The sequence below is a fragment of the Micromonas commoda genome, chromosome 8 (assembly GCF_000090985.2).
Source record: "Micromonas commoda chromosome 8, complete sequence".
NCBI classification, from domain to species: Eukaryota; Viridiplantae; Chlorophyta; class Mamiellophyceae; order Mamiellales; family Mamiellaceae; genus Micromonas; species Micromonas commoda.
This window is the reverse complement of record NC_013045.1, coordinates 992,851-1,018,990: the sequence shown is the minus strand read 5'-3', so window position 1 is coordinate 1,018,990 and position 26,140 is coordinate 992,851. Positions and strand designations below refer to the sequence as shown.

The 26,140-nt window shown below is 67.6% G+C and overlaps 13 protein-coding genes across 13 annotated transcripts; 7 read left to right on the top strand and 6 right to left on the bottom strand.

Moving 5' to 3' along the window:
- Nucleotides 1–22: 22 nt before the first annotated feature.
- On the bottom strand, nt 23–3,043 carry MICPUN_60894 (predicted protein; the record flags this gene model as incomplete). The annotated part of the gene is made up of 1 exon (XM_002507963.1): nt 23–3,043. The coding sequence occupies one exon, from the start codon at nt 3,041–3,043 to the stop codon at nt 23–25; it is 3,021 nt and encodes a 1,006-aa protein (XP_002508009.1).
- Nucleotides 3,044–3,281: 238 nt separating this feature from the next.
- On the top strand, nt 3,282–5,201 carry MICPUN_101999 (predicted protein; the record flags this gene model as incomplete). Its single annotated transcript, XM_002508249.1, has 1 exon — nt 3,282–5,201. One exon carries the CDS (start codon nt 3,282–3,284, stop codon nt 5,199–5,201), a length of 1,920 nt encoding a protein of 639 aa, XP_002508295.1.
- Nucleotides 5,202–5,382: 181 nt separating this feature from the next.
- Nucleotides 5,383–7,725, bottom strand: MICPUN_60892 (predicted protein; the record flags this gene model as incomplete). Its single annotated transcript, XM_002507962.1, has 1 exon — nt 5,383–7,725. The coding sequence occupies one exon, from the start codon at nt 7,723–7,725 to the stop codon at nt 5,383–5,385; it is 2,343 nt and encodes a 780-aa protein (XP_002508008.1).
- Nucleotides 7,726–8,314: 589 nt separating this feature from the next.
- MICPUN_108807 (predicted protein) lies at nt 8,315–8,674 on the top strand. The gene has a single exon (XM_002508248.1). The coding sequence runs from the start codon at nt 8,335–8,337 to the stop codon at nt 8,647–8,649; it is 315 nt and encodes a 104-aa protein (XP_002508294.1). The 5' UTR covers nt 8,315–8,334; the 3' UTR covers nt 8,650–8,674.
- Nucleotides 8,675–9,514: 840 nt separating this feature from the next.
- Nucleotides 9,515–9,808, bottom strand: MICPUN_84425 (predicted protein; the record flags this gene model as incomplete). Its single annotated transcript, XM_002507961.1, has 1 exon — nt 9,515–9,808. A coding segment is annotated over one exon (294 nt), but the record flags the coding sequence as incomplete, so codon positions are not given.
- A 1,150-nt stretch (nt 9,809–10,958) lies between these two features.
- On the bottom strand, nt 10,959–11,432 carry MICPUN_60889 (predicted protein; the record flags this gene model as incomplete). The annotated part of the gene is made up of 1 exon (XM_002507960.1): nt 10,959–11,432. One exon carries the CDS (start codon nt 11,430–11,432, stop codon nt 10,959–10,961), a length of 474 nt encoding a protein of 157 aa, XP_002508006.1.
- Nucleotides 11,433–11,560: 128 nt separating this feature from the next.
- Nucleotides 11,561–12,232, top strand: MICPUN_101996 (predicted protein; the record flags this gene model as incomplete). The annotated part of the gene is made up of 1 exon (XM_002508247.1): nt 11,561–12,232. The coding sequence occupies one exon, from the start codon at nt 11,561–11,563 to the stop codon at nt 12,230–12,232; it is 672 nt and encodes a 223-aa protein (XP_002508293.1).
- Nucleotides 12,233–12,331: 99 nt separating this feature from the next.
- On the bottom strand, nt 12,332–17,376 carry MICPUN_101995 (predicted protein; the record flags this gene model as incomplete). Its single annotated transcript, XM_002507959.1, has 4 exons — nt 12,332–13,000; nt 13,322–13,851; nt 14,004–14,951; nt 15,474–17,376. The coding sequence occupies 4 exons, from the start codon at nt 17,374–17,376 to the stop codon at nt 12,332–12,334; spliced, it is 4,050 nt and encodes a 1,349-aa protein (XP_002508005.1).
- A 603-nt stretch (nt 17,377–17,979) lies between these two features.
- Nucleotides 17,980–20,364, top strand: MICPUN_84046 (predicted protein; the record flags this gene model as incomplete). Its single annotated transcript, XM_002508246.1, has 4 exons — nt 17,980–18,410; nt 18,459–18,718; nt 18,815–19,470; nt 19,672–20,364. 4 exons carry the CDS (start codon nt 17,980–17,982, stop codon nt 20,362–20,364), a joined length of 2,040 nt encoding a protein of 679 aa, XP_002508292.1.
- Nucleotides 20,365–20,541: 177 nt separating this feature from the next.
- Nucleotides 20,542–21,477, top strand: MICPUN_60884 (predicted protein; the record flags this gene model as incomplete). Its single annotated transcript, XM_002508245.1, has 1 exon — nt 20,542–21,477. One exon carries the CDS (start codon nt 20,542–20,544, stop codon nt 21,475–21,477), a length of 936 nt encoding a protein of 311 aa, XP_002508291.1.
- Nucleotides 21,478–22,029: 552 nt separating this feature from the next.
- MICPUN_71908 (predicted protein) lies at nt 22,030–22,926 on the top strand (the record flags this gene model as incomplete). The annotated part of the gene is made up of 2 exons (XM_002508244.1): nt 22,030–22,126; nt 22,244–22,926. Coding segments are annotated over 2 exons (780 nt in total), but the record flags the coding sequence as incomplete, so codon positions are not given.
- A 112-nt stretch (nt 22,927–23,038) lies between these two features.
- MICPUN_60882 (predicted protein) lies at nt 23,039–23,626 on the bottom strand (the record flags this gene model as incomplete). Its single annotated transcript, XM_002507958.1, has 1 exon — nt 23,039–23,626. The coding sequence occupies one exon, from the start codon at nt 23,624–23,626 to the stop codon at nt 23,039–23,041; it is 588 nt and encodes a 195-aa protein (XP_002508004.1).
- Nucleotides 23,627–23,874: 248 nt separating this feature from the next.
- On the top strand, nt 23,875–26,121 carry MICPUN_101993 (predicted protein; the record flags this gene model as incomplete). The annotated part of the gene is made up of 1 exon (XM_002508243.1): nt 23,875–26,121. One exon carries the CDS (start codon nt 23,875–23,877, stop codon nt 26,119–26,121), a length of 2,247 nt encoding a protein of 748 aa, XP_002508289.1.
- Nucleotides 26,122–26,140: the final 19 nt, after the last annotated feature.

Below are 26,140 nucleotides of genomic sequence, written 5' to 3'. Positions count from 1 at the left end.
AAAAAACTCGCCAGCCTCTTCGCTACTTGGGCGACAGGGGAACCTCGTCGAACCTCAGCCTCGTCAGCGCCTCGAGCCGTTCCCTCGCCTCCGCGGACGCCTTGAGCATCGCGCGCATCTCCGGCGAACCCTCGCTCGTCTCGCCCGTCTCGCTCGCCTCGTCCTCGTCCACGATCGCGATCGAGCCGCGACTCGTCGGGTACACAGCTGGCGGCGTTTGAAACATCACCGGCGGCGCGTCAAACTCCCGAGGCGTGAGCGGCTCGCCCGATCGGACGGGCTCGACCGGACGCGACTGGCGACTCGCGTCCGCCGCCGCCGCGTCGCCGCCGTCGCCGTCGCCCGCGGCGCCCGATCGCTCCAGCGCCTCCCGCAGTGACAAAATCTCCCGCCTGCTCGCCACGAGATCCGCGGCGTGAAGCCTCAACCGCCGCAGAGCGTCCTGCAGGTCGCCCTCGACGCTGCGCCGCTGCCTCAGAGCCTCTGCGAGCTCTGCGTTGAGGGCCTCGACGACGGTGGCGGCCTCGGCCTTCCCCTGCGCCTTCGGGTTCGCCGCCGCGATGGACTCGTAGTGCGCCCTGAGCCTGGCCATCTCGGCGAGCGCCACGTCCCTGGATTTTGAAATCTCTCGAACGGCGGCGTCCCGCGCCGCCGCCGCAGCCTCCGCTGCGGTGGACGCCGCGAGCTCCGCCTCGTACCGCCCGCGCCGAGCGACGGAAGTCTCCTTCCACATCTCCGCGTGCATCCCCCGCAGCCGAGCGTGTTCCCGCCGCTCGAGCTCGAGCTGAACCCCGCGCTCGTGAAGCTCATCGGAAAGCCTTCGCTCCCGCGACGTGTACTCCACCAGCTTGGCCGCCATGTTCTCCATGCGAGCCGCGTGCAGTCTCTGCGTCTCCCGCCATCCCAGCCGCGCGTCCACCTGCGCCGCGAGCAGCCGCTTCTGAAGTTTAGCCACCTCGCGCACCGCCGCGGAAGCCTCGGCGGCGGCGACTCGCGTCTCCGCGCGGGTGTGCGCGGTCTCTTCAAACTCCCGCCTGATCTTCGCCGTCTCTCCCCTGGCGCCAACGAGCTCGAGCTCCAAGCGCTCCAGCGCGGCGGCGAGCTCGCGTTCGAGCGACGCGGCGCGCGCGGTGGCGGCGGACGCCGCCTCGTCGATTTTCTCCGCGACGTCGGCGATGTCCTTCGCCCTCGCCGCCTCCTCCTTCGCCCTCGCCGCCTCCACCGCCGCCTTGACCTCCGACGCGTTCCTCTCGACGCCCTCCTCGACGCGGATGGAGAGCACCTGCTCGGAGGCGAGCACCGTCGCGGCTAGGTCCCTCGCGCGTTCCTCGTTGACCTTGTCCAGTTTGGCGATTTCGTCCTTGGTGACTCGAGCGATGTCGGCTTTGGCGGCTTTGAGGTTCATGCTGTGCGATTTCGTCACCTCCTCGAGCCTCTTGGCGACGAGCGCGTGTTCCTGCTTTCGTGACTCGTCGCGTTCCGCCGCCGTCTCCGCGCCCAGACGCAACTCGTCGACGAGATCGTCGATGACCTCCGCCATGCGTTCGTTCATCTTCGTCGCCGCTTTGTCCGCCGCTTTGTCCGACGCTTTATCGCCGCGGGCGCCGCCGTCGCCGCCGGGCTCCTCCCTCGCGCCGATATCCCGCCCCCGCGGGGTGGGCACCGGGGTCTGCGGCAGCGACCGCCGCGCCACGTCCACCACCCTCTCCGCCGTCTCCGCCACGAGCTGCTCGCTCTCGCGCCTCGCTCGTTTCACCTCCTCGGCTCGAGCCTTGGCCTCCCGCTCCAGCCGCGCCGTGTCCTCCCTGTGCTGCGCCTCGAGCTGGCGCGTCGTCGCCTCGATCATCCGAGCCTGGTGCTCGAGCTGCCGGCCCAGTCGTCGCTCCAACGCGTCCATCGCGGCGGCTCCGTCGATGTCGGATAGGACGGACGGCGACGGCGACGGCGGGGGTATCGCGATGGGCGGCGGCGGCGGCATCCGCGGGGACGCGAGCGCGATCGGGGGCGGCGCGGTGACGGTGCCGACGGTGCCGAGGGTGCCGACGGTGCCGATGGTGCCGAGGGTTCCCGGATGCTCGGACGGTCGCGAAGCCGCGGGCGCTCGGCCGTTGGCGACGTCCTCGAGCGCTGCGGCCACCGCGGCGAGACGCGATCGCGCCTCGAAGCTTCCGCCGCCGCCCGGAGCCCTCGGCCCGCCCGTCTTGGCCGTCACCACCCCCGACGCAGCCTTCTCGCGAGCTCGAAGGCGTCGAACCTCGCGCATCAGCAGCTCGCGCGACGATCCCGGCGCGACGACTGATTCGTCGGATGGGTTCTCGACGCCCGGGAAGAGCTCGCGGTCGACGGCGCGGTCGATCATCTCGGGGGTGGCTCCCGCGCGTCTCAGGAGCCCGCGCATCGCGGCGATGACCTTGTCCTGCTCCGCCCTGTCGGCCTGCGCGCGTCGGAACTTGGCGAGGAGGGGCGCGTTCCTCTCCTCCGGCGTCTCCTCCGTCCCCACGACGTTCGCCCCGCGGTTCTCCTTGGACGACTCGCGGATGATGCGTCCCCCGGGCTTGGCCTGGCCGGGTTCGCGCGGCGCGAGGCCCTTGGCGAGGACGGCGCGGATGCTCCGTGCGGCATCGGCGAGCGCGACTTTCATCGCGTCCGCCTCGGCGAGCCTCGCGGCCACCTCCGCGTCGAGCTCCGCCCTCGCGCGCTTCTCGGCATCCTCCGCTGTTTTTCTCCTCTCCTCCGCCGTGGGCGCTCGCCGCGCCGACGACGGCGCCTTCTTCGGGAACTTGGGCACCGGGGCCTTCATCGGGATTCCCGGGATGCGCTCGGGTTCATCGAACACCGGCCGGCCCGCGGCGGGGGCCGACGCGTACACCTTCGACCGCTGCTTCGGCGCCATTGCCCACTGCGTCGCGACGTCCCATACAAACGGTCGAAACGCCGATGTCGTTTGGACCGCCTGACCGCTGGACCACGCCGCGCGCCAACCCAGTTCAAACTCGCGAGATCCCGACTCTTTCGCTCGCGCGGCGCACACCGCTCGGCGCATCGACCGCGACGCCGCGAGCTGACCGGCGACTCGAGTTTGAACAGTTTCAAGTCCCGAGCCGAGGACGAGAACCGCGGCGTCGATCCCGGCGCGTGAGTAAGGGCCCGCCGATCGTTCGACGACCTTTTCAAACCCATCGTGGGCACCCGAGGAGAGCAGTTCAAATAGCTCGGCCAAGATGCAGGGCGTCGTGAACGAGGAGTTCAAGATGATGGGCCTGTCGATGCGAGGAGACGCGATGGCGGCGGTGGTCGATTTCCTGGAGCGATGCGACGACCCGCACGCGGCGCTGTCGCAGATGCTCGACGAGCTCGACGCGAAAGCCTTGACCACCTCCATCGTCGACCTGCGATGCGCGGAGGAGGTGATCCACGCCGTGGACAAGCACAACGGCACCGGAGCGTTCGCCGCGCCCGACGGCCAGGGCACCGCGGCGCTGCTCGACGACGAGGACGGCATCACCATCGTCGACGCCTTCGACATGCCCCGATACTGCTACGACACCCAGCGTAAGGTCTTCCACGAGAACGCGGGGAAGGTGAAGACCATCAACGCATCCGCCGAGTCGAAGATCGAGCTCTACCGCGAGCGCTTTCTTTTACTCCAGCAGAGGGTCGCGAGGCACCGCATGTTCGTCAAACCCGCGTTCAGCGCGAGCGGCGCCGCGGCGCAGCGCACCTACTGCGAGCTCACGCCCCTCACCGGCCTACTCGGGCACAGCGTCGGGACCAAGTACGTCATGGGTTGCCTCTCGCAGCTCGAGGATGACAGATTCTTTCTCGAGGACCTCACCGGGCAGATCCAGGTGGACGTATCGCACGCCGCCACGTCTTCCGGGCTGTACACCGAGAACTGCATCGTCGTCGCGGAAGGCGAGGTGCGCAAGTCCGACGGCGTGCTCGAGGTCCGCGCCCTGGGCTTTCCCCCCGCGGAGTCGAGGGAGGACACTCGCAACGCCACCAACTTTTTGGACTTTGTCGGCGCAGGCCGCCTCCGACCCAAGGATATCGAACGCATGGTCGAGGAGGAGGCGGCGAGCACCAGCGACATGTTCGTCGTCCTGAGCGACGTGTGGCTCGATCGCGAGTCCACGTTCGCGAGGCTGAGGACCGTCTTTGAGGGTTTCGACTCGCTCGACGCCATACCGTCGATGTTCGTGCTCATGGGAGACTTTTCATCCCAGCCGTTTGGACCGACGCGTTTCGGCTTTGGCGACTACGCCAAGGGCTTCGACAAGCTCGCCGAGCTCGTGCGGGAGTTTCCGCGGCTCAGGCAGGAGGCGAGGTGGGTGATCGTTCCGGGTCCCGGCGATCCGGGCGTCTCATCCGCGCTTCCCCGCCCGCCGCTCATGCCGAGCCTCACCGAGTCCCTTCGAGAGGCGCTGCCGCGCGCGACGTTCGCGTCGAACCCCGCGCGCGTCAGGTATCGATCCCAGGACCTCGTGTTCATGCGCGAGGACCTCCAGTCGCGCATGCGCCGCAACTGCATCCTGCCCCCGACGGAGATTGAGGACGCGCCCGCGGAGAAGGCGGCGAGGGCGAGGGCGCGAGCGAAGGCTCTGGCGCGACAAGCGCGGCTGGAGCGAAACGAGGCTCGCGCGGAGCGAAGGGCCGCCGCGCGAGCCAAGAAACTTCGCGGCGGGAAGGGAGGCGGGAAGGGAGGCGTGGTGGGAGGCGGCGGCGCGGGGAGCGGCGATGAAAACGCGGAGCCCAACGGCGCCACGGCGGAGGACCTCTTCGACGCGGTCATGGAGGAGGCCGACGGGGGCGCTGACGTGGACGCTGACGTGGACGCTGACGGGGACGACGGCGAAGAGATCGTCTCGGACGACGAGCTCTCCGAGGAGGAGGAGGAGGAGGACGAGGAGGCGTCGGAGTGGGAGAACCGCCCGCTGTTTCGCCACCTCGCCGCGACTCTCGTGCAGCAGGCGCATCTCGCGCCCCTGCCAATCGCGCAGCTTCCGGTGTACTGGGAACACGACCACGCGCTCCGCCTCTATCCCGCGCCGCACTGCGTCGTGCTCGGGGACAGGACCGAGCAGCAGGCGCTGGCGAAGTTCGAGGACACCGAGCTGGTCAACCCGGGCTGTTTCGCCGACGACGGATCGTTCGCGGTGTATCGGCCGGCGACGAGGGAGGTTGAGTTTTCCGCGGTTTGAGGAGGAGGAGATTGTGAGGAGGTGTTCGTTCGACCTCGTCCGGACCCCGCGATTCGCGTCGTTCGTTCGTTCGATCGATCGACATTCAACACCCGACCGCTCGTGTGGTGACATTAGTCTAATTAAAACGCGTGTTGTCGTCTGACTCTTAACCAACGAGAGGTTGTCAAAGCGTCGTCGTCTATCCGAGGAGGTGGTCCTTGATTCGCTCGCACAGCGCAGCCTTCGCGCCGCCCACCGCGAGCCCGTTCGCGGCGCAGAACTCCTTCAGCTTCGCCACCGTCACCCTCTCGAGATCGTTCGCCGCCGCCAGCGCCCTGAAGTCGATGTCGGCGAGCGTCTGCCCGAGCCCGGAGCCGAGCTTGCCGGCTCCGGCGCCGCTCCTCTTCACGCCCGGACCAGCCGCGGCGTCTTCCAGAGCCTCCGCGTCGTGGTTCGTCCCGTACACGGCCGCCTTGAACGCGATCATCTTCTCCTTGATCCCAAGCTTCTCCAGCTCGGCCGCGTCCGGGGGCTTGGTCACGTCACCAGCCTCCAACTCGTCCGATTCCGTCCACGCGCGATCCAGCGCCTGAATCTCAAGCGCTCGGTAGTGCCGACTCAGGCTCGGGTTCGGGACGTCGAGCGGGGAGTAGTGGTCGACGCGGTTCGCCTCGATCGCAGCCTCGGCCGCGGCGATCGCGTCCGGCCCCGCGACGACGCCGCCGGTGGCGTGCGCCAGCTCCGGATGCCGCACATCGTCCAGATACGGCAAGTCGACGACGTGCAAACCGATGATTTTCAAATCGTTCGCGTCGTCGTCGTCGTCGTCGTCGTCGTCCGCCGCCTCCGCCGCCTCGACGCAGGGCACGAGCGCGACGCATCGAACGCCCGCGAACCTATCGTCCGTTCGCGCGTACGCCGCGATCGCGACGCGGTCCTTGGCGACCATCGCCTCGCAAAGCGCGGTAAACGCCGCCGTCGAACCCGCCTGACGCGACTCCTCCTCGGGAACCATCAGCCTCGCCGGCTTGGACGTCCGAGCCCACCGCCCGATCGCGCCACGCGGCCGGAACCCCAGCAGATGGATACCCTCGCGATCGCACGCCCGCCTGGCGTCGGCGACGTCCGCCGGGGTGAGTATCGCCCGCCCGGCCGAGTCGCCGAGGTCGACGAATCGGCGGGTGAGATTTTCTCGGCTCACGTAAGCGCCGTCGGCGCTCGCGATGTGCCTCGTCTCCGCGTGCAACTCCGTGAGGTCCTTGGCGTGGACGTTCACCGCCTTGGGCTTCTTAGCCTCCGCGGCGGGGGCGAAGAGCGCGACGGCGATGGCGTCGTTTTCGTCGGATCCGAATCGAAGCGAAGCGGTGCGCACGCGTCGACGCTTTCGCGATTTTTTTTGAAACGTCGCGGAGAGGCCGTCGATGCGATCGGCGGAGCAGGCGACGAGCTCGTGGCCGCCGGCGTACGGCACGAGCTCGCGCCCCGACGGCTCGGGGTTTCTGTCGTCGGGGTTCGCGCCTCGTCCTTCGTCGTCGTCGTCGTCGTCGCGCGCGGTGAGATTTTCGTAAAAGACGGCTGGGTCAAAGTCGCTGTACCCGTCGCCGCCGCCAGCTGTGTACGGGAGCGAGTACAGCGTGACGTCGATCCTGTGCACGTCGCGGAACTCCCGCCACGCGCTGATGAGCTCGCGTCCGTCCTCCCCCGTCCCCCCCGCGAGGGGCGCGTCGCGGTTGGTGAAGAGCAGGAGCCTTTTTCGAACCTTGGCTCCCGGCGCGTGGTCGTTGAGCATCTCCCTCGCGACGTGGTGCGCTCGGAGGAGGGCGTCGTAGTACGATGCCACGCCGTCGCGGGTTCGATTCCCGTCGCCGCCGCCATCGGTGTTTTCTTCCCCACCCTCGACGCCGATCTTTTCCCGGAGTCGCCGGTTTCCGTCCGCGCCCACCAGGTCGGCAAGATCCTGTATGCGTCGCGCGGAGGGGACGTTCATGCGTTGCTCGACCCAGACGTTCTCGCGCGCGCCCCCGCCCGCGCCCGCGCCGGCGTCGTCGGCGGTTCCGCGCGCGTTCGTCGTGGCGAAGAAGGCGACGCCCTGGCGGTCGTTCGGGGTGGACACGATGCGCGAGCGGAGCACGGATCGCGCGCAGTCCACGGCGACGTCGACGAAAGATCTGGACGATCCCCCCGCGGTCGTGTGCGTCGCGACGCGGTTGTCGCCGCTCGCGGCGATGCTCGCGGGCGCCGGGAGGAACATGGCGGGGGACGCGTCGATGAGGAACACGATGGACTCGCGGTCCGACTGCGGAGGTTGGGGCGCGGGAGGGGGTCGTTCGGTCAGCCCGCGGTCGTCGGACGATGGAGGGAGGAAGGTTGGCACCCCTCCTCGGGGGCGCGCGTCGTTCGGGTCGGGATCTGGCGGGGCTCTCGGGTTCTCCGAGCCGCCGCGGGGGTTCGAGGTGATTGTCGAGGTGGGGCGCACCTCGGGTCGGAATTCCTCCTCTTCATCGTCGTCCTCGTCCTGGATGTTGCGCCACGAGCTCGCCATCGCGTCGTGGCCTGGCGCGGAGAGAGGCTGACGAGAACCCAAAGTGGGGTGCCAAGTCCACCTGCTCGCCTCGGGCTGAAAGTTCACATGACAGCTGGCACAGTCCGAGTCAGCTTTGACCGAGTCATATCACGAGAGATCCGTCACTTCAGCCTCCCCCTGTCGTTGCCGCGCGGAATAAGTGTCGTCATGGCGGCGGAGGGTTCGGGCGCCGTCCCCCCTGCGTTCGAGACGGGGAGCTACGTGCGCATCGAGGGCTTGCAGAGAGGAACGGAGCATAACGGGCGGTTCGGTTTCGTCGTGGGAAAACCAGGAGACGACAGTGAGCGTTTCTCTGTGGTCGTCGCGCATCACAACGTGTTGCTCAACGTGAAACCCGACAACCTCGTGCTCGAGCGCCAGGACCGCACCTCGAAAAGGCACGAGGTGGTGATGGTGTATCCGAACGCCAAAAGTCGCGTGCGCAAACCCGACGAGATGCTCGTCGCGGCTGGTCAGTCGTCCCCATTGCGAGGTTGGCCCTCGGACTACACAATGGAGGAGGACTGGTTGCGCGAAGTCTTGGGCTGGAGATATCCCGTCTGCGTCACCGGGGTGACGCGCGGCACGATGTCGAAAGCCGACCTCGTCATGTACCTCGACGCCGCGTCCGAGCATTGCCTCGTGAACGAGCACGCCCAGGCGGCGATCGCGAAGCTTCCGACTTTTGAGTTGAACAAGGTGTATACGAAGGTACCAGCGAAGGTTCGCGGCGCAGTCATACTGGTGTATTCGCCGACGATGTCGTCCACCGGGTGGATGAAAGCGGGGGACAATACGGATATCCTCAATCACCTCAACTTCCAGACACAACCGAACGCGGGTAAGATGTCGTTGGACGACGCCGCGGTCGCGGTCGCGGATCAGCATAGGCGACGTTTATAAATGACTCCAAGACTCAAGCGCGTCGAACCTTCTTCCCTGGCGGAGGAGCCTCGTCGGACTCGGACTCGGACTCGGACTCGGACTCGGACTCCTCGTCGGAGCTCTCGAGATCCTCCCGGCTCTCCTCCTGACTCTCATCCTCTTCTTCTTCTTCCTCGGAGCCGTACTCGTCACCCTCCTCGAGGTCGAGGTCCGAGTCGTCCTCGTCCTCGTCCTCGTCATCATCCTCGTCGCCCGAATCCGATCCCGAAACGTCTTCTTCTTCGTCGCCGCCCTCGTCGTCGTCATCCTCCTCGTCACCCTCCTCGTCCTCGCCGTCCTCGGGATCATCCCCGACCCAGTGATCCTCGATGCACTCGGCGACGTTCTCGACGACCCAGCCCGCGGGACGCTTACCCCAGCGCCCGGCGCTTCCCGCGCCCCAGAACAGTCGCCGAACATCCCCGAAATCCCAAATCGCCCCGCCCCCCGCGCCAGCTGTGCCGCCGCCGGATCCCGCCGCCCGCCGCCTCGCGCCCCGCGCGTCGAAGCCGTCGTCGTCCGTCGCGTCGGAATCTCCCGACCCGTCTCCGTCGGAGTCCTCCCCGGCCGCATCGTCCCCGTCGTCGTCGGCGGACCGCTTCGTCCCCTCGGCGAACCCGGCTCGAACGGCGGCGATCGCCTCGCGCGTCGCCGGCCACTTCCTCGCGCCCGACTCGTTCTGCAGCAGCACCAGCGTCGTCGCCGCCGCGCTCGGCGTGGCGCGCGCCGACCGGACGTGCTGCCCGCCGGCGACGTACGCGTGCGACCCGGCTTTAAACTCGATTCGCTCCCGAGCGTACACGCTGTTGACGAGCCTCGACCACGACGCGTCGTTCGGCTTGCACGGGACAATCACCGCGAACGACATCGCCCCGGACGCGTTCGCCAGCAGACGCTCCATGTGCCCGCAGACGGCGCCCATGAACACCGGGTCGAACGGCGGGTTAACCTCGAACGAACCCGCGTCGGGTTCAAACTTGAGGCAATCGCCGAACGATCCGAAAACCTCGTCGACGTCGAGATACGCGGAACAGAATCGTCGATACCGAGCGTTGAGCGGCGACGCGCACAGCTCGAGACTCACGCCGAAGTGCGCGCGGAGGGCGTCGTGCATCGACGGTGGGATGGACGCCTGCATGCCACCAGCCTTGTAGTGCGCGCCCTGCGCGGACGAGTACCTCGCGAGGCACGCGAACGCGGCGGATCGAAACGCGCCCTCGCGACGTCGCAGGTTCGAAGGCGCGAACCGTTGGAAGGCGGCGCGGAGGCGGCGGAGGTGAACGTCGTTGACCTCGACGCTCACCTTGCCGCACGTCAGCCGCACCTTCATCGGTTGCTTCGTGCCGCCAGCCGTGTCGCCGCCAGCTGTGCCGCCGACGGCGAACTCGGCGAGTTTTACCTTTTTCTTTTCGAGCGATGATGCGCCGGGGGCTTCCCGCGCCACCTGCGCGATGGCCGCGGCGGCTGCGCGTTGCATCGCCATGCCCGCGCCCGTTGCGTCGTACTCGCTCATGCCGCTGGCGGTGAGCTTGCGGTGCAGGTCCGGGTCGTGGCGCGCGAGCTCGGGGTCGGGGATGACCGGGTCGGCGTCGTCGCGGCGGCTGTATCCGCCACCCTTCATCTTCTTCTTCTTCGTCGTCGTCGCCGCGGCCCTTCGCGCGTAGAGCCACGACTCGAAGTGCGACCACCACCTGCCGCCGAGGGCGTGCCCGCACGTCGCCTCGAACTTGGCGGCGAGCGCGGATACGGCGCGATGGCGCGCAGCCTCTGTCGCCGGGTCCGCCGAGGCGGGATGGCCGCCGCCGCCGCCGCCGCCGCGCTCCTCGCGCTCCTCGCGCTCGCGCCCCGCCTGCGACATCGACAGGAGGCGGCGCTCGTCGGCGGGGGCGAGGCCCCTCGGGCGCTCGCCGCGGGACTCGTCCACGTCGCCGTCGTCGGAGTCGGAGTCGTCGGAGTCGTCGTCGGAGCGTTCGCCCCGTCGCGCTCGTCGCTCCGCCTCTTCATCGCGCCTCCTTTTCTCCGCAGCCTCCGCGGCGAAGTCTACGCCGCCGGTCTGCGCCTTGCGCATCTCCGCGAAGAGCGCCTCCATGTCCATGGCGACCTCGCTCGCTCGCGTGCGTCGCCGGCGAACAACACGCGGACGCGTCGCGCGCGGTGCGGAGTGGAAGGTCACATCTCTCTCGGGAGATGATGTTCCGCTTGTTAGCACTAGTCTACGAGTGCGATTCCGAGGATCGGTTACTGCTAGGCTACCGCGTGACTACGTTCTACCGGGTTCGCCGCCGCCGCTACGCCAACGGCGGCAGCGCCGTGATGCTCCACCTGTTCCACAGCGTCTCCCCCACCACCCGCTCGCCCCCCAACAGGAACGTCGCCGCCCACGCCACCACCACCGACCCGGCGATCTTGGCCCCTCGCATCGACAACTCCGCGTACTTGGCCACCACCGGATCCCGCCGCGTCCGTTCGCTCGGGTACGCGCCCCCCCCGCCGCCGCCGTCGTCGTCGGCGTCGTCGTCCCCGACGCCCGCGGTGAGCCCCACGTCGGACGCGTCGGGCGGATCCGGCGCGATGTGCGGCCAGAACATCCACGCGCAGTACACCCACGCCAGCGGAAGCCCGAACCATCCGAGGTACCAGAGCCTGCGCGCGAGGTCGCGCGCGCGTCGCGTCGGGATGCCCTCCGTCGCGTCGACGGTGGCGACGAGAGGTTCGCCGTCGCCGTCGTCGGCGTCGGCGTCCTCGCGACGCTCGATCTCCATGGCGGTCGGGGAGTGCTTCGACTTGTGACGAGCGGCAATCCTGAGCGCTGAGAGACGGCACTCGCTTTCAAAACGTGCATCGTCAGGTTTCAGAACGCACAAAGGCGAGCCGCACAAGGAGGCACTCCATGGCGACGAAGAGGGATGCGACCGAGGCGTTGAGGGCGAACGCGCTCTGGGCGAGCGATTCGCCCGATGACTGGCGCGCCGCGCTCGACGCCTACGCGCAGCGCCGCGACGCGCTCAACCACGAGAAGCTGACGCGACTCGATCCCTGGTTCTTCGATCGGTTGACCGTCGACGTCCGCGCGAGAAAGCCGCCGTGCATGACCGCGGAGGAGCTCGTGAACATGGTCGACTGGAAGATGTCGCGCGGCAAGGTTCGCCCGAACCTGCTCAACTACGCCAAGGCGCACTCCGAGGCGACGGTCAAGGACGCCACGCGCGATGCCATAGCCCGGCTCAGATCCGCTTCAAGGACGGAGGACATCCCGAAGGCGCTCGAGCCGGTGGTGAAGCTCAAAGGGGTCGGACCGGCGACGGCGTCCGCGGTGCTGGCGTGCGCCGACGATTCCGTGCCGTTCATGTGCGACGACCTCATCGCGGTGGCCTTGGGGAACCTGCCCAGCTCGGTTCGATACAGCGAATCGTCATTCGTCGAGCTGTGCGACGTCGCGAGGCGGAAGGGACGAAAGGTGGGGCTGACCGCGAGCGAGGTGGAGCGGGCGATCTTCTCGGCGGCGTGCCTGGACAAGAAGCCGAAGGCGGCGACGGCGGGCGCGAACAAGAGGAAGCGGTAGCGACCGACCGACCGCGACGGGGCGAACGACGGAGACGCCGCGAGTAACGTCGAGTTCTCGTGAACTCAATTGTTTTCACAAAACGCTACATGTATTCATTCACGCGACCAGCCTCGACATCCATCGCACGCTCCCCCGCAGTATCGGCAGCCACCTGTGCGCCGCCGCCGCCGCCGCCGCCGCCGAAGACGACGACGCGCGCGACGCCCCCGCGACGACGTTGTGCGACGGCGCGTGCGTCGGCCCGGGAACAGCCACGGCGACGGAACGCCTCAGCCGCGAAGCCGACCCTATCCAACCGCGAGCTTCGGACACTGCGCCAGCCGCGATCGCCGGCGGCGACGGCCAACGCCACGACCTCGAACCACCGCCGCCGCACCGCGCGGGGTACGCGAACGACGACGCGGTGAGCGACGCGAACGCGGGGCCTCCAAACGCCGAACCCGTCGCTGTCGGTCTCGCCCCCGCCCCCGCCCCCTCCTCGTCATCCGAGGGTGCGGTGAGATCGACGACGACGGGCGCGGGCGCCGCCCGCACTCGCACGCCGCCCCCCCTCTCCCGCTTGTGCCCCGCGGCGACGTGCACGCCGCGAACCTTACCTGCGCCCCACCACGGATCCGTCGGTCGCATCGACTGCGCCCTCGACGTCCCCTTCGCCAACCCGCCGCCCGTTCCGCCACCCGATCCGAACCCCGATCCGCCCCCGAACCCCGCGCCCGACGCTGCCCCGTCGTCCGCCCCCGGCGCGACGTTGACCCCCGCGCCGATCTGCGACCCCACGGTGATCGCGACGTTCGCCAGCGAGTCCGCCTCGGAGTTGAGCTCTCGCCTTACGTACGCGAGCGAAGCGCCGCCGTCGAAGTTTTCGTCGATGATGCGCCGAGCCTCCTCGAACATGGGACGCAGGTGGTCCGTCTTGACCTTCCACGTCCCGTTCACCTGGTTGACGACGAGTGAGGAGTCGCCCTTGACGTTGAGGACGCGGATGCCGAGCTGCGCAGCCTTGCGCAGGCCGCCCACGAGCGCGATGTATTCGGCCTCGTTGTTTGTCTTGTCGTCTCCGAGGTATTCGGCGATCTCGAAGACGACGCGGGAGTCGGCGTCGCGTCGGATGAGGGCGCCGGCGCCCGCGGGGCCGGGGTTCCCGCGGCTCGCGCCGTCGAAGTACAGGGTGTAGGATCCGTCGGCGAGCGGCGGCGTCGGAGGCGGCGCGGAAGCGGCGTCGTTCTCGCGTGCCTCGTCATCTTTTCCGTTGGCGCCCTCGGCGGCGGCGATCGGGTCGCCCCCATCGCGCGCGGAGGTGGACAAAGCGCGCGCGCCGCCCATCGAGCTCGCGCTCCGCGGTGCCCTGGGCTTGCCCGGCGACGTCGGTGGGCTCCGCGCGGATGCGCGGTCCGGAACGCCCGCGCTCGGCCGCGCCTCGCCCGTCATCATCGTCCCGGAGATGTCGGGATTTCGCGCCGAGACCCACCGCGCCGCCTCCTCGCGCGTGGAGAAGGACTTGTGAACCGCGCCCTTGATGCCGTCCACCTGCGCGCGCGCCTCGTCCCAGGTGGCGTAAACGCCGGGGGCGCGGCCCCGAGCCACGCCGTAGAACTTCGGCTTTCCCATGGCGCCGCCTGCAATGGTGCGCCGAGAACCGGTTGGCCGTTGGCTCGCGTCTCGCTGGCAGGCTGGTTTGCGCAGTGAAAAAAATTCAGTTTGCTTTACAAGGGCTACTGAAGCAAGAGAACCGCCGCGACGGCGATGATTGCGACGACGCCGCGGTGACCGGTAGCCGCGTCATCGTCGTCCTGCACAAGACTTGGCGGCGGTGGGCTCGGGGGCGGCGGCGGCGGCGGCGGCGCGGGCGTCGAGACCGAAGGCGCCGCCGCCGCCGCTTCCGTCGCCTCCTTGTCAAACGTTTGGAGCTTGCTCGTGTCGATGCCGGGGATGACCTTGAGCTCGGCGATCGGGTCCACGGATGTCTTAGACGTCACGCCCTCGACGCCGTTAGCCTTGAGCGCGTCGGCCGCCTTGGTCAGCGCGTCGTCGCTCACCACCGCCGAGCTGAACATGATCTCGACATCGTACGTCGTCGCGGAGAGGCGGCGTTTGCCCGACGAAGCCGCCTTCGCCACGCAAGCGCCGTCGCTCGCGCTCATTTCAGCCTTGGTGAACGCGGTCGAGCACGCGGCGTCCTCGTCCGCCGCCGGCAGCTTGGCCGTCAGCCTCTGCACCTTCACGCCGGCGATCGCGGCATCCGCCAGAAGCTTGGCCTTCGCCTTTAATCTTGCGTCAGTGATGTCGGCGAGGATCGAGTCGCGCGTCTTCTCAGCCGCCGCCTTCTTGTCTTGGGCTGAGTTGGGCGACGATGATGACGACGATGGCGAAGGCGATGACGAAGGTTCGGCCGAGCACGCCGTCGCGTCGCCACCCGGGACGGTGTCTCCCGCGGGTCTGGTGGTACCCTGAGGGCACGCGGCGCACGTTTGTGTGTGTGAGCGGTAGTAATCCTTTGGGCATAAGCACTGGTTCGCGGTATCCGGCAGCCTGTTCGAGCCGGTCGGGCACGCGACGCAGCTCGCGCCGTCGTGGTAGTAGTCCGTGGCGCAGCTTTGGTCGCTGCAGGTAGCGGACTTGTAGCGGACGATGACGATACCAGAACCGCCATTTGATCCCGGGAACTCCGAGAAATTTGGTGCTCCTCCTCCACCGCCACCACCTGTGTTGGGCGTTCCTGGAGAGGAAGATTGCAGCTCAGCAACCTGCCGCCATGTTCCATTACCGCCCCCGCCTGACCCTCCGATACTCATTCTCATTCCGTTATCAGTCCCACCACCGCCTCCGCCTCCATAGTATACCTGGGAACCCGAAATGTTGAGTTGAATGCCGACACCCCCGTCACCTCCTCCGTCACACTCAGCGTTACGATGGCCCCCAGGGCCTCCGGCGCCGCCGCCTCCTCCCCCGCCCTGAACTCCCGGACCAGGACATACGTACCATGAGCCACCGGCGTTTCCATTCGAACCTCCGCTCGCTGAGCCAGATGTTCCAGGGCAACAGTCTCCGCCTCCGCCTCCACCTGCCATCACCACATAATCGCCGAAGCTGCTCGGCGAGCCGACACCACCACCCGGGGATGCACCCCCACCCCCACCCCCACCCCCACCACTGCCTATAGAAACGGCGTAAGAATGCTCAACGACGCTTTCGCTGGCGCTGTGAACGACAGCTCCACCGCCGCCGCCTCCTCCGTTACCGCCGCCGCCGCCGCCGCCACCCACGACCAGCACCTCCACTTCGGTCAGAGAGGAATCGGTGACGGTGAACGTGCCGCTGGACGTGAACGTGTGGATGGTGTACTCGCCGAAGGTGGTGACGTTGCCGCCGGTGGCGCGGGAGGAGGAACACGAGGAGCTCGACGAGTTCGAGCTCGGTGGCGCAGGGGCCGCTGGCGCCGGACTCCCCTGCGCCAGACTCGGGTTCTTGTACACCCGAACGTGTCCCGCAGCGCCGGGCGCAGCGCCGTCGTTCCCCGGCGCGCCGATGGCCACGTAATTTCCGTTGCCGGCGAGCGAAAGTTGTCGAGGGTTAAAATACAGCCCGAGCATAGCGTCGTTAGCCTCTTCAGCTTTGATGCTGGTGCCAGTCTTTTCCCAGTCGTTCGTCGCAGAGTTCAGACTGTAAAGATGGGTAGATGCCATTCCGTCTGAAGCACCATACGCGCTCATTGCAACTGCACGGATGGCAATGAGCGAGCCATCGTCGGACATGTCCACGGAACTCCCAAAGAAGTAAGGAAAAATTAAGGAAGAAGTTGATGTCTGCCCCATCTTCACATCGCTCCCAAGCTGCACCCATGACCCTGAGTTCAATGTGTACGCGCGTGCGTACGGTTCCGTACTGGATGTACTCTCATAACTGGGACTGATTGACCCGGGGTGTCCGGCGACCAGGCGAGTCCCATCCGCTGAGATGGCCACCGATGTTCCAAACCTGCTGCCGCCGCTCATCGTTTCTCCTACTTGTTCCCAGACGTTTGCAGGTGACTTCAGATCGTATACCTGCACCACTCCGTGTTCTGGTATCCCGACAACCACGCGAATGCCGTTCGCAGATAGCGCCACTGCGTACCCAGCATTTGAGGAAGAGAGCCCAGGGTATGTATTTACATGCGACCAAGTCCCGCCCGAACCCAACTCGTAGACGAACAATCCAATTCCACTTATCCCGTTCACGTCATTCTTGACAAGCGCGACGCGCATGCCATCAGAAGACATTGCCACTGCGTACATGTACCCATTCTGTTCAGCCGGGGGGAAACCGGGCATGGCTGTCCACTCCTGTGACGCACCGCTCCACTCGTGCACCTTAACCGCAGCCGCTGAAAAGGCTCCCCCGATAGAGACAACCTTCGTGCCGTCGCCCGACATGGACACTATCTCTCCCCTGAACTCGTAATCAATAGCTCCTCCTGGGATGTCCGGGCCCATCTGTTGCCACGCCGGTGACTTCGTCTGGTCGTACTGATACACGCGCAAGTATCCTCCGCCTGTAGTACCATAGGTATTGGATCCACGAGCCCCAACAGCCATTCTCGTGCCGTCGGTGTTCATCGAAACTGAATTCCCGAGCTGGTCATTTTGAGATGTGCCGTCTATGTCGTTCCCGACTTGGGTCCACGCCTTGACGACTTCGATGTCCAGGGTGAGCGCGCTCACCCATGTCTTACTGTACACTACCTCCGCGGTGACCGTCACCGTGCCCTCCGATGATGGTAGGTCCAGGTAAGCCTCGGCGACGGTCTTGCCGCTCGACTCCGTGTGCCCGATCGCCCCGGTGCACGCTGAAACGGCTGCGGCGTGCGAGCTCTTGGCGGTCAGCGTGCCAGCCGAAGTCTTCAAGATGAATCCCTTGAATGGGTATCCTCCGTCCGAGTTATCGTACAGTTTGACAACTACGCGGTCGTTCAGGCTCGCGGTGTTGCCCCCGTCGAGTTCCAGTTTCCAGTAGCCGGGATTATTACCGTAGCTCCCTACACCGTGTCCGGTCAAAGCGCTGCATCCACCCGGAAAGTTTGGGTGCGCCACGGCGGGCGAGGAGAGGAACGCGAGGAACAAGAAAAAGAACGAGAGAAGCCCGGGGACCGAAGGATTCGACATCGAGTTGCGAGGTGTGAGTCGGCGTCCGGCATCCCGCGGCGGGTTCGCGGGCTCCCGGGGCCGCGTGATGCCCATCGCACGTCTTCGAGAGCGCGATACGCGTCGAACGAGTGGCTGGCGTGCGAGGCGAGTCGCGCAAGTGGCGCCGCAAACCGCCCCCCTCCAAGATTTTCTAAGCACTGCTCGCGGTCGAATTCGCGGTCGGTCGCAATCCAAACTCGTGGCTGAGAGCGACACGTCGCACGGCTATCCGATATCGAAGCGTCGGCACTCCCCTGCGCGCACCTCGGAGGCGGCGGGAAGACGAAGACGAAGACGATGACGAGCGCGGCGATGGCATGCCCCGCCCGCGCGACCGCCGTCGTCGCCAAGACGCGCGTCGCGACCGGTCGCAACGCCGCCCGCCCGGCGACTCGCGTCGTCGTCGACGCGGCGGCATCTTTCGGCACGACGAACAGCCGACGGGTGTCGTCATCGCGCCGGACGCGCGTCGCGTCGAGGCTGGGAAGCTCCGCCGCTCGCGACGCCGAGGCCGCAGCGGAGAAGGACGAGCGCGGCGCGGAGGGCGCGACGCCGGCGACGAACGCCGAGGTCGTCGCGGCGATGAAGGACGCAGCCTCGGTCGCCCCCGAGGAAGATCCGACGGTCGATGGCGCCGAGGAGGCCGAGCCGACGCCGACGCCGACGCCGACGCCGACGCCCGCGTCGGAGCGAACGCGCACCGGCAACGTCGAGGACCTCCTCTCGCGCACGCGCGGCGGCCCGCCCCTCTTCTTCTCGCCGTCCGCGGGCGACCTCACCCTCGCACCGCCGGACGTCTCCAAGCCCCTCATGCTCTACGTCCCCGGTCTCGACGGAACCGGCTTCGCCGCGTCGACCCAGTTCGACCGCCTGGAGCGAAGCTTCGACCTCAAGGCGATGCACGTGCCGCCCACGGACAGGTCAGACTTCGAGACGCTCGTGGAAACCATCGCGACGTTTCTGGAAGAGGAGACCGCGCGACGCGAAGCCGCGGGGGAGAAGCCGCGACCCGCGTCGTCCTCCGCCGCCGCGAAAAAGGGTAAGAAGATGAAATTTCAGAGGGACGGGTCCGTGTACCTCCTCGGCGAGTCCATGGGCGGGCTCCTCTCCCTCGGGGTGGCGCTGCGCAGGCCGGATTTGGTGGATAGACTCGTCCTCGTCAACCCGGCGTCGTCGTTCGACAGGTCGCCGTGGCCGTCCGTCGGGCCGCTGCTCCCGTCGCTTCCGGAGGAAATCTACGGCGGCGTACCTTACGCGTTGGCGCCGGTGCTCTTCGAACCCGCCGCGCTCATCACCGGCGGGCTCGACGCCGTGGCGAGGGGTGCCAAGGCGTCGGGGCTCGCGGTGGACGGCCCGTTCGGGGTGCCGGTTCCCGACGTGGCCAAGATCGTTGCCAACGGCGTCGGCGGCGCGCCAGCTGTGATCGGCGATTCCATCGCCGCGCTCGTCGACGCGTTGGGGTCGCAGTTTCCGACGCTCGGAGCGCTGACCGCGGTCATCCCGCGCGACACCCTGGCGCACCGGCTTTCGGTGCTCGCGGCCGGGTGCGAGGTGGTGAACGCCCCCGGCGCGCTTCGGTCCATCGACGTTCCCGCGCTTTGCGTCGCGAGCTCGGAGGATCTGCTCATCCCCAGCGGCGACGAGGGCCCGAGACTCCGCCGGGAGATGCGACGGTGCGCGGTCGAAGTCCTGGAGGGCGCCTCGCACGCGGCGCTCCAGAAGGACGAGTGCGACCTTCTGGAGGTGATGGCCAGGAACGGTTTCAAGCCAAGGGCGGCGCAGGACCCGCCGCCGCTCTCGAACGACGAGGGGTTCATGCCGCCGTCCGCCGCGGAGCTCGAGAGGGCTTTCGAATCCCTGGAGCCGCTCCGAAGGATCACGTCGCCCGTGTTCTTCTCAACCAAGGCGAACGGGCAGATCGTCCAGGGCATCGACGCCGTGCCTTTGGGCACGAAAGGCGCGCCCGTGCTCCTGGTGGGCAACCACCAGACGCTGGCGCCGGATCTCGGTTTCCTGGTGCAGGAATTTATCCGAGAGCGGGGGACGCTCGTCAGGGGGCTGGCGCACCCGGTCGTCGCGGGGGGCGGCGCACGCGCCGCCGCCAAGGCCAAGGAGGAGGAGAAGAAGAGGAAAGAGGATAAGGAAAAGAAGGAGAAGGATGCGAAGGAAGGGGACGGCGGGTTTCAGTTTTGGTTCCCCGACCTTCGCGAACTCGTCGAGCGGGATTGGTCCGGCGGCGGCACAGCCGGCGGCGGCGCCGGTCCCTTTGGCGAGGGCGGCGCGCCCGGCGGCGCTCCCGGCGGCGTCGGCATGTTCACCACCTTCGGCGCCGTGCCCGTGTCCGGTATGAACTTTTACAGGCTGCTTGACGCGGGCGAGACTGTGCTCCTCTTTCCCGGCGGCGTCCGCGAGGCGTTTAAGAGGAGAAACGAAGAGTACAAGCTCTTCTGGCCGAGCAAACCCGAGTTTGTGCGCATGGCGGTCAGGCACGGCGCCGTCATCGTCCCGTTCGCGGCCGTCGGCGCGGAAGACGGCGTCGACATCGTGGCGGACGCGGACGACATCGCGAGACTGCCCTTCGGCCTCGGCGAAGCCGCCATCGAGCGATCCCGCGCCGTTCCCAGCGCGAGAGCCGTCGACACCCGCGTCACCGACGACGGCGTCGGCGAGGAGACGTTCGTTCAGCCCCTCGTGGTGCCCAAGACCCCGCGTCGGTATTACTTCAAGTTCGGCGCGCCCGTGTACACCGCCGGGCTGAGGGAGACCGGGTTCGCGGACGACGACGAGGCTGTTCAGGCGATGTACGACGGCGTCAAGGCGGACGTCGAGGAGGGCATCGACTGGCTGCTCAGGCGCCGCCGCGACGACCCGTTCGGGGATACCGCGTATAGGGTACTCTACGAGGCGGCGAGCGGTAAACCGGCCGGGACGTTCTACGCGGACGAAAACGTCGAGACGAGGGCGTGAGACGGACGGAATGTGGGGGGGTTGTGAATGTTGGGGGGGGGGCAGGGGCGGGGCGCGCGGCGCGAGTGCGTGAGCGACCTGCTCCGGCGAGTGAGTGTTGTAACGATTTTTTTGCACGCGAATCTGACGTTTCTTTCATCACGAGGTGGCCGTCATCCGGAAGCGCGCGAGGAGGGGATGACCGGCGAGGACGACGCGGATCCGTGGGACGCGGTCACCACGGATCGCGTCGAGGGTAAGGGCGAGGCTCTCCGCGCGACGCGCGACCTGCCGAAGGGCGCTCGGCTCCTCCGCGTCGCGCCCCTCTTCGCCGTGCCCTACGCCGCGGAGCTGACGCGCCTGTGCGGGGGTTGTTTCCAGCCGCGCGGCGCGGTGTGCGCGTCGTGTGGGAGCGCGAGGCTCTGCTCGCGATGCGGCGCTGGCGCGGCGGGGACGCTCCACGGGCTCGAGTGCCACGCGCTGGCGCGGCTGCGCGACGGCGAGGAGGGCCTGACGTTGGCGCACTCGGACCTCCGACTGCTGCTCCGCGCGCTGGCGGTGCGATCGATGCGGCGCGCTGTCGACGCGGGCGGCGACCCCGCGGCGATCGCCGCGGCCGAGGACGGCGACGTCATCGTGGACGGCTACGACGCTCTCGAGGGTCTCATGAGCGGCGTGGACGGCGGCGACGACGGCGAGCTGCCGCACGACGCCGTCGCCACCATCGCCGAGGTCGCCAAGCAGGCCAGGTTTCTCCTCGCGGCGTCGTGCCGGTGTTCGATGGACGAGTGCGTCCGTACGCTGGGACGGCTGCAGCTCAACGGGTTCGAGATGACCGCGTCGGAGCCCGAGGAAGGGGCGGATGAGGCAGAGGGCGGGGGGCACAGGCCGGTGGGCGTGGGCGTGTTCCCGTCCGCGAGCTACACCAATCACAGCTGCGCGCCCAACTGCGCGCAGAGGTTCGACGGACACGGGTGCATCGTGGTGGAGACGGCGAGGGACGTTCGCGGCGGGGAGGAGCTCACGATACCGTACGTGGACGTGAGGTTGGGGAGGCGCGAGCGACGGGAGCGGCTGCGGAAGAACTTCGCGTTCGACTGCGCGTGCGAGCGATGCGCCGCGGAGGCGGACTAGTAGCTTGGGTAGCAGGCATTGGAAGTGGGCACCCTTGGCTTTGAGGGCTCCAGCTGTCCAAGTTGTTTTGGAGCAAAAGTTAGCCGTGAGATCCGCGTGCGCTCGTCAGTGTTTGAAGGCGCGATGGCGGCGTCCGGCGACGACGACACGCTGCGCGTCGTGGATGTGAAGCACGGGAAGGACCGGCACGAGATCGCCGTGGACGACGCCGCCGTCTTCACCGCGCGACACCTCATGGACAAACTCCTCGACGTCACCGGCGTGCTCCAGAAGAACCAAAAGCTGCTCGCCAAGGGCAAGGTGCTCGAGGCGGACCTCCCGCTCGCCGCGCAGGTCAAGCCGCGGGGCGGACGCGCGACGATCATGCTGATGGCGAGCGCGGGCGGGGGCGGGGGCGCGCCGCGCGCGATGACGGCGGGGGAGGCGGCGCTCGCGGCGAGCAGGGCGGCCAAGGCGGCGAAACTCGCCGAGGCGAGGAAAGATGGGCTCGACGCGATGGTGACGAGCGAGGACAGGGCGCGCGCGCGGAGGGCGAAGGAGGCGTTCGCCGCGAACGAAGCCGCCAGGAGAGCCGCGTGGGGCAAGACGGGCGTCGTCGGGCTGAGAGAGGCGGGGCTCGAGCAGGTCCCGAGCGACGTCTGGGATCTCGGTACGTCCAACCCCGAATCGGAACTCCATCCCATTCCTTCGCTCCCACCGAGCCCCGCGCCGACCCCTTCCACACGCGCTCACCTCCTTCCATCCACCCCCCCCTTCCCCGCACCAGGCTCCTCGGTCCGCGTCCTCGACCTGCACCGCAACCGCATCGCCTCGCTCCCCGCCCCAAACGTCGCCGCCCTCGTCAACGTCACCAAGCTCCGGCTCAGCGGCAACGACGTCCAAACGCTTGGCGACTTTTTCCACTCGCTCGCGACGCTCCCGGCGCTGACGACGCTCGCGCTCGAAGATAACGCCATCGCCGTCTTCCCAACGCCAGCCCCGGGGAGCTTTCCGAGGCTTGAGGAGCTGACGCTGGACGGCAACGTCCTGACGTCACTTCCGGACGCGTTCGGGGAAGGCGCTTCGATGCCGTCGCTTCGAAGGCTGGGCGTCTCTGGCAACGCGTTAACTTCGCTGCCGCCGTCGCTCGGGCGGTGTGCACAGCTGGACGCCATCGACGCGCGGCGCAACGCGATCGTCGCCGTTCCCGAGTCGCTCGCGGCGGCGTCGATGTTGCGGTCGCTGCTGCTGGACGGGAACAGGGTGGGAGTGGGCGGGGTGCCGACGTCGGTGCTCGTTGGTTGTACCCAGCTGTGCGAGCTGAGTCTGAGGGACAACGCGGCGTCGATGGAGGAACTTCGCGAGATTGACGGGTGGGACGCGTACGAGACGAGGCGTGTGGCGAGGGCGGGGAAGGTGCTGGAGAGTCGGGTGATGCTCGGCGAGCGGGCGTTCGACGAGGGGGGCGACGTCGAGCGGTTCCGGCGGCACTGACCGTACACCCCTACCAGTAGACTACGTTACGAAGGTATTATACGAAGGTACAACATGCGACGACTCGGTTGGCTTTGACCTCGCCACGCTACTCCGCGCCCCTCGCGGCTCGCGCGTTCTTCCGCTTGTTCTTTTTCTTCTTCTTCTGTATGGTCATCTTCCCCCGCGCGTACGCCGGCAGCTTGGTCTCCGTGTCCACCGTCGACCCGCCCTTCCCCGCTCCGTATTCCTCCTCGTCGCCCTTGAGGGGCTTCATGAGGTGCCCGATGGCCTCCGCCTCGCCGCCGCCCTTCTTCCTTTTCCCCTCCCATCGCAGCGCGCCCTGCATGTACTCCGCGCCGATCTTACTGCGGAGCTTGCCGCCGCCCGGCGTGGTCTTCGCCGCCGGCTTCGCGGTCGCGACGGGCGCCGCGGGAGCGCCGGCGGCGGTCTCGGCCGATCTCGTCGCGTCGCCCGCCGTCGCCACCGCCGCGGCGTCGTCGGGGTTCAGCGCCGCCCGCACCTTCGCCTCCGCGACGGCCATGTGCCGCGCGAGCGCCTCCTTCATGAACGCCTCCTTGGTCAGGTAGGCATCCTTCCGGGCCTTCTTGCTCTTCTGCACGTTACCCGCCTGCGCCGCGGAGTTGAACTGGCGGTGCACCCCCTTGCTCCTGGTGCCCTTGCTGAACGCGGGCATGACGCGCGACGCGCGGTGACCGCGGCGCGGAACGAGGAGCACTGGCCGGCGGCCTGCGCGCGACGGGATGCGTCGAGGGCCTCGCCGATGGAGTCCCGCGTCGGCAGACGGTCGACGCGTCCCGCGGTTGTGGCGCGCGGCGTCGGCGGTGACAAATCTTCTCCGAGACGACAGAAATGTCGGCGGCGGCGGCGGCTTCACGATGGTCATTTCCTTCACGCACCTCTCCACGCGCGGCGGGTTTCAAGATGGCCAAGGCCAAGGAGATGTTCGACAGCGACAGCGACAGCGGTTCGGACAGTGAAGGGTCCGATGCGAGCGACTCCGGCGCGTCGAGCGGCTCGGATAGCGCCGACGCGAACGTCAAGGGCGCCAAGGACTCATTTACAATCAACGAAAAGTTCGCCGCGCGGTTCGAGCACAACAAGCGCAGGGAGGAGAAGCAGCGGCTGGAGGAGAAGCTCAAGCGCGAGTACATCATCGGCGACGGAGGCTCCGACGACGACTCCGGCACGAGCTCGAGCGAGTCCGACGAGGGGGAGATCCCGCGGAAGATGGAGGAGCAGTTCGCTCGGGCACTGGCGAAGATAAAAAAGCGAGATCCGTCGATCTACCAGCCCGACGCGAAGCTCTTCTCGGACGACGACTCCGAATCCGAATCCGGCTCCGGCGACGAGAAGAAGGGCAAGAAGAAGAAGCCCAAGAAGCAGACGCTGCGTCAGGTGGTCGCCAACCAGCTCCTCGAGGGCGGCGCGCGCGCCTTTGAAGATGAGGACGCCGACGACGCCGAGCCAAAGGACGACGGCAAGAAGTCCTACGTCGAGGAGCAGGCGGATCTCAAGAGGGCGTTCAAGGACGCCGCCGAGGGCAGCGACGGCGACGACGAGTCCTCCGACTCGGATTCCGACTCCGCGGGGGGCTTGCGGGTGAAGAAGAAGGCGGGCGATGCCGAGTCAGACTCGGACTCGGAGGGCATGGGAGACGAGGCTAAGAAGGCTTACGGCGAATACTTCGACGCCGAGGAGGCGGAGGACGGCGCGAGCAAGGAGGAGGCGTTCCTCCGCGACTTTATCATGAACGAGAAGTGGAAGGAGGACGAGACCAAGCTCAACATCATCGGCGGCGGGCACGGCTCCAGCTCGGAAGAGGAGGTTGAGGAGGCGGAGAAATTCGAGGCCAAGTATAACTTTCGCTTCGAGGAACCGGACGGCGCCAACATCGTCTCGCACGCGCGCCGCATCGAGGGCACCGTTCGCAGGGAGGACACGTCCCGCCGCGACAAGAGGCGCGAGCGCAAGGAGCGCAAACTCGCCGAGAAGGAACGACTCAAGGCGGAGGTTCGCCGATTGAAAAACTTGAAGCGCGAGGAGATTCAGCGAAAGATGGCGCAGATCGCCAGCGTCGGCGGTCTCGCCGGCGCCGAGGCCGTCGCGGCGGCTAACCTCAACAAGGAGTTCGACCCCGAGGAGCACGACAGGCTCATGGCCCAGATGTACAACGAGGAGTACTACGAGGCTGGGCCCGACGAGGACGAGGAGGAACTCGAAAAACCCGTCTTTGGCGATCTCGACGAGGAGGTCGCCGCCCTGGTCGGCAAAGGCGGCGTGGACGGCGCGGGGAGCGCGGCGGTCGGGAACGAGAGGCTCGCGAAGCTCAGGGATGCGCTCACGGCGACGGGGTCCGGGCGGGTGGACGACGGCGGCGACGACATCGACGACGAGGACGACGACGCCGAGGACGAGGAGGACGACTTTGACGGGAGCGACGGTAGCGACGAGGAAGCGGGGTCGGACGGCGACGAGGAGGCGCCGAACGCGGGCAACAAGTTCAGCAAGCGCGCGGCGAAGCGGTGGAAGAAGGAGCTCATGGCTAAGATGGAGGAGTACTACAAGCTGGACGCGGAGGATTTCATAGACGACATGCCGTGCAGGTTCAAGTACAAGCAGGTGGCGCCCTCGATGTACGGCTTGAACACCAAGGAGATACTCGCGATGACCGACAAGCAGCTCACGCAGATCATGCCCCTGAAGAAGCTCGCGCCGTACAGGCACGACTCGGACATGCAAACCGACGCAAAGGTGAAGGCTAGGGCGCAGCGCATGGCGCGCGAGTTCCTCGCCGAGGCTGAGAAATCGCAGAAGGAGCGCAAGAAGAACAAGGGGAAGAAGAAAAAGAAGGCTGCCGGCGCCGACGACGACGGCAGCGAGAGCGAGAGCGAGGACGAGGACGCGGTCGCGGCGGCCGCCGCGGAGGAGCGCAAGGCTTCGTACGGCGCCAAGGCTTGGGGTAAACACAACATGGACAACAAGCCCGGGCGGAAGCGCAAGGCAGCGGAGGAGGCCGAGAACGGCAACGGACACCACGCGGAGGAGAAGATCGCAGCCGCAGCCGACGACGCTCCGGCCGCGGGGCAGGGCAAGAACGCCAAGAAAAACGCAAAGAAGCGCGCGAAGAAGAAGGAGGCGGAGGCGGCGAAGGCCGCCGGCATGATATGATGGCCCGCGCGTTGGTTTG

What these genes read in the sequence shown, in the direction of transcription:
- MICPUN_108807 (XM_002508248.1), top strand. Translation starts at nt 8,335, where the DNA reads ATGTCGAAAGCCGACCTCGTCATGTACCTCGACGCCGCGTCCGAGCAT.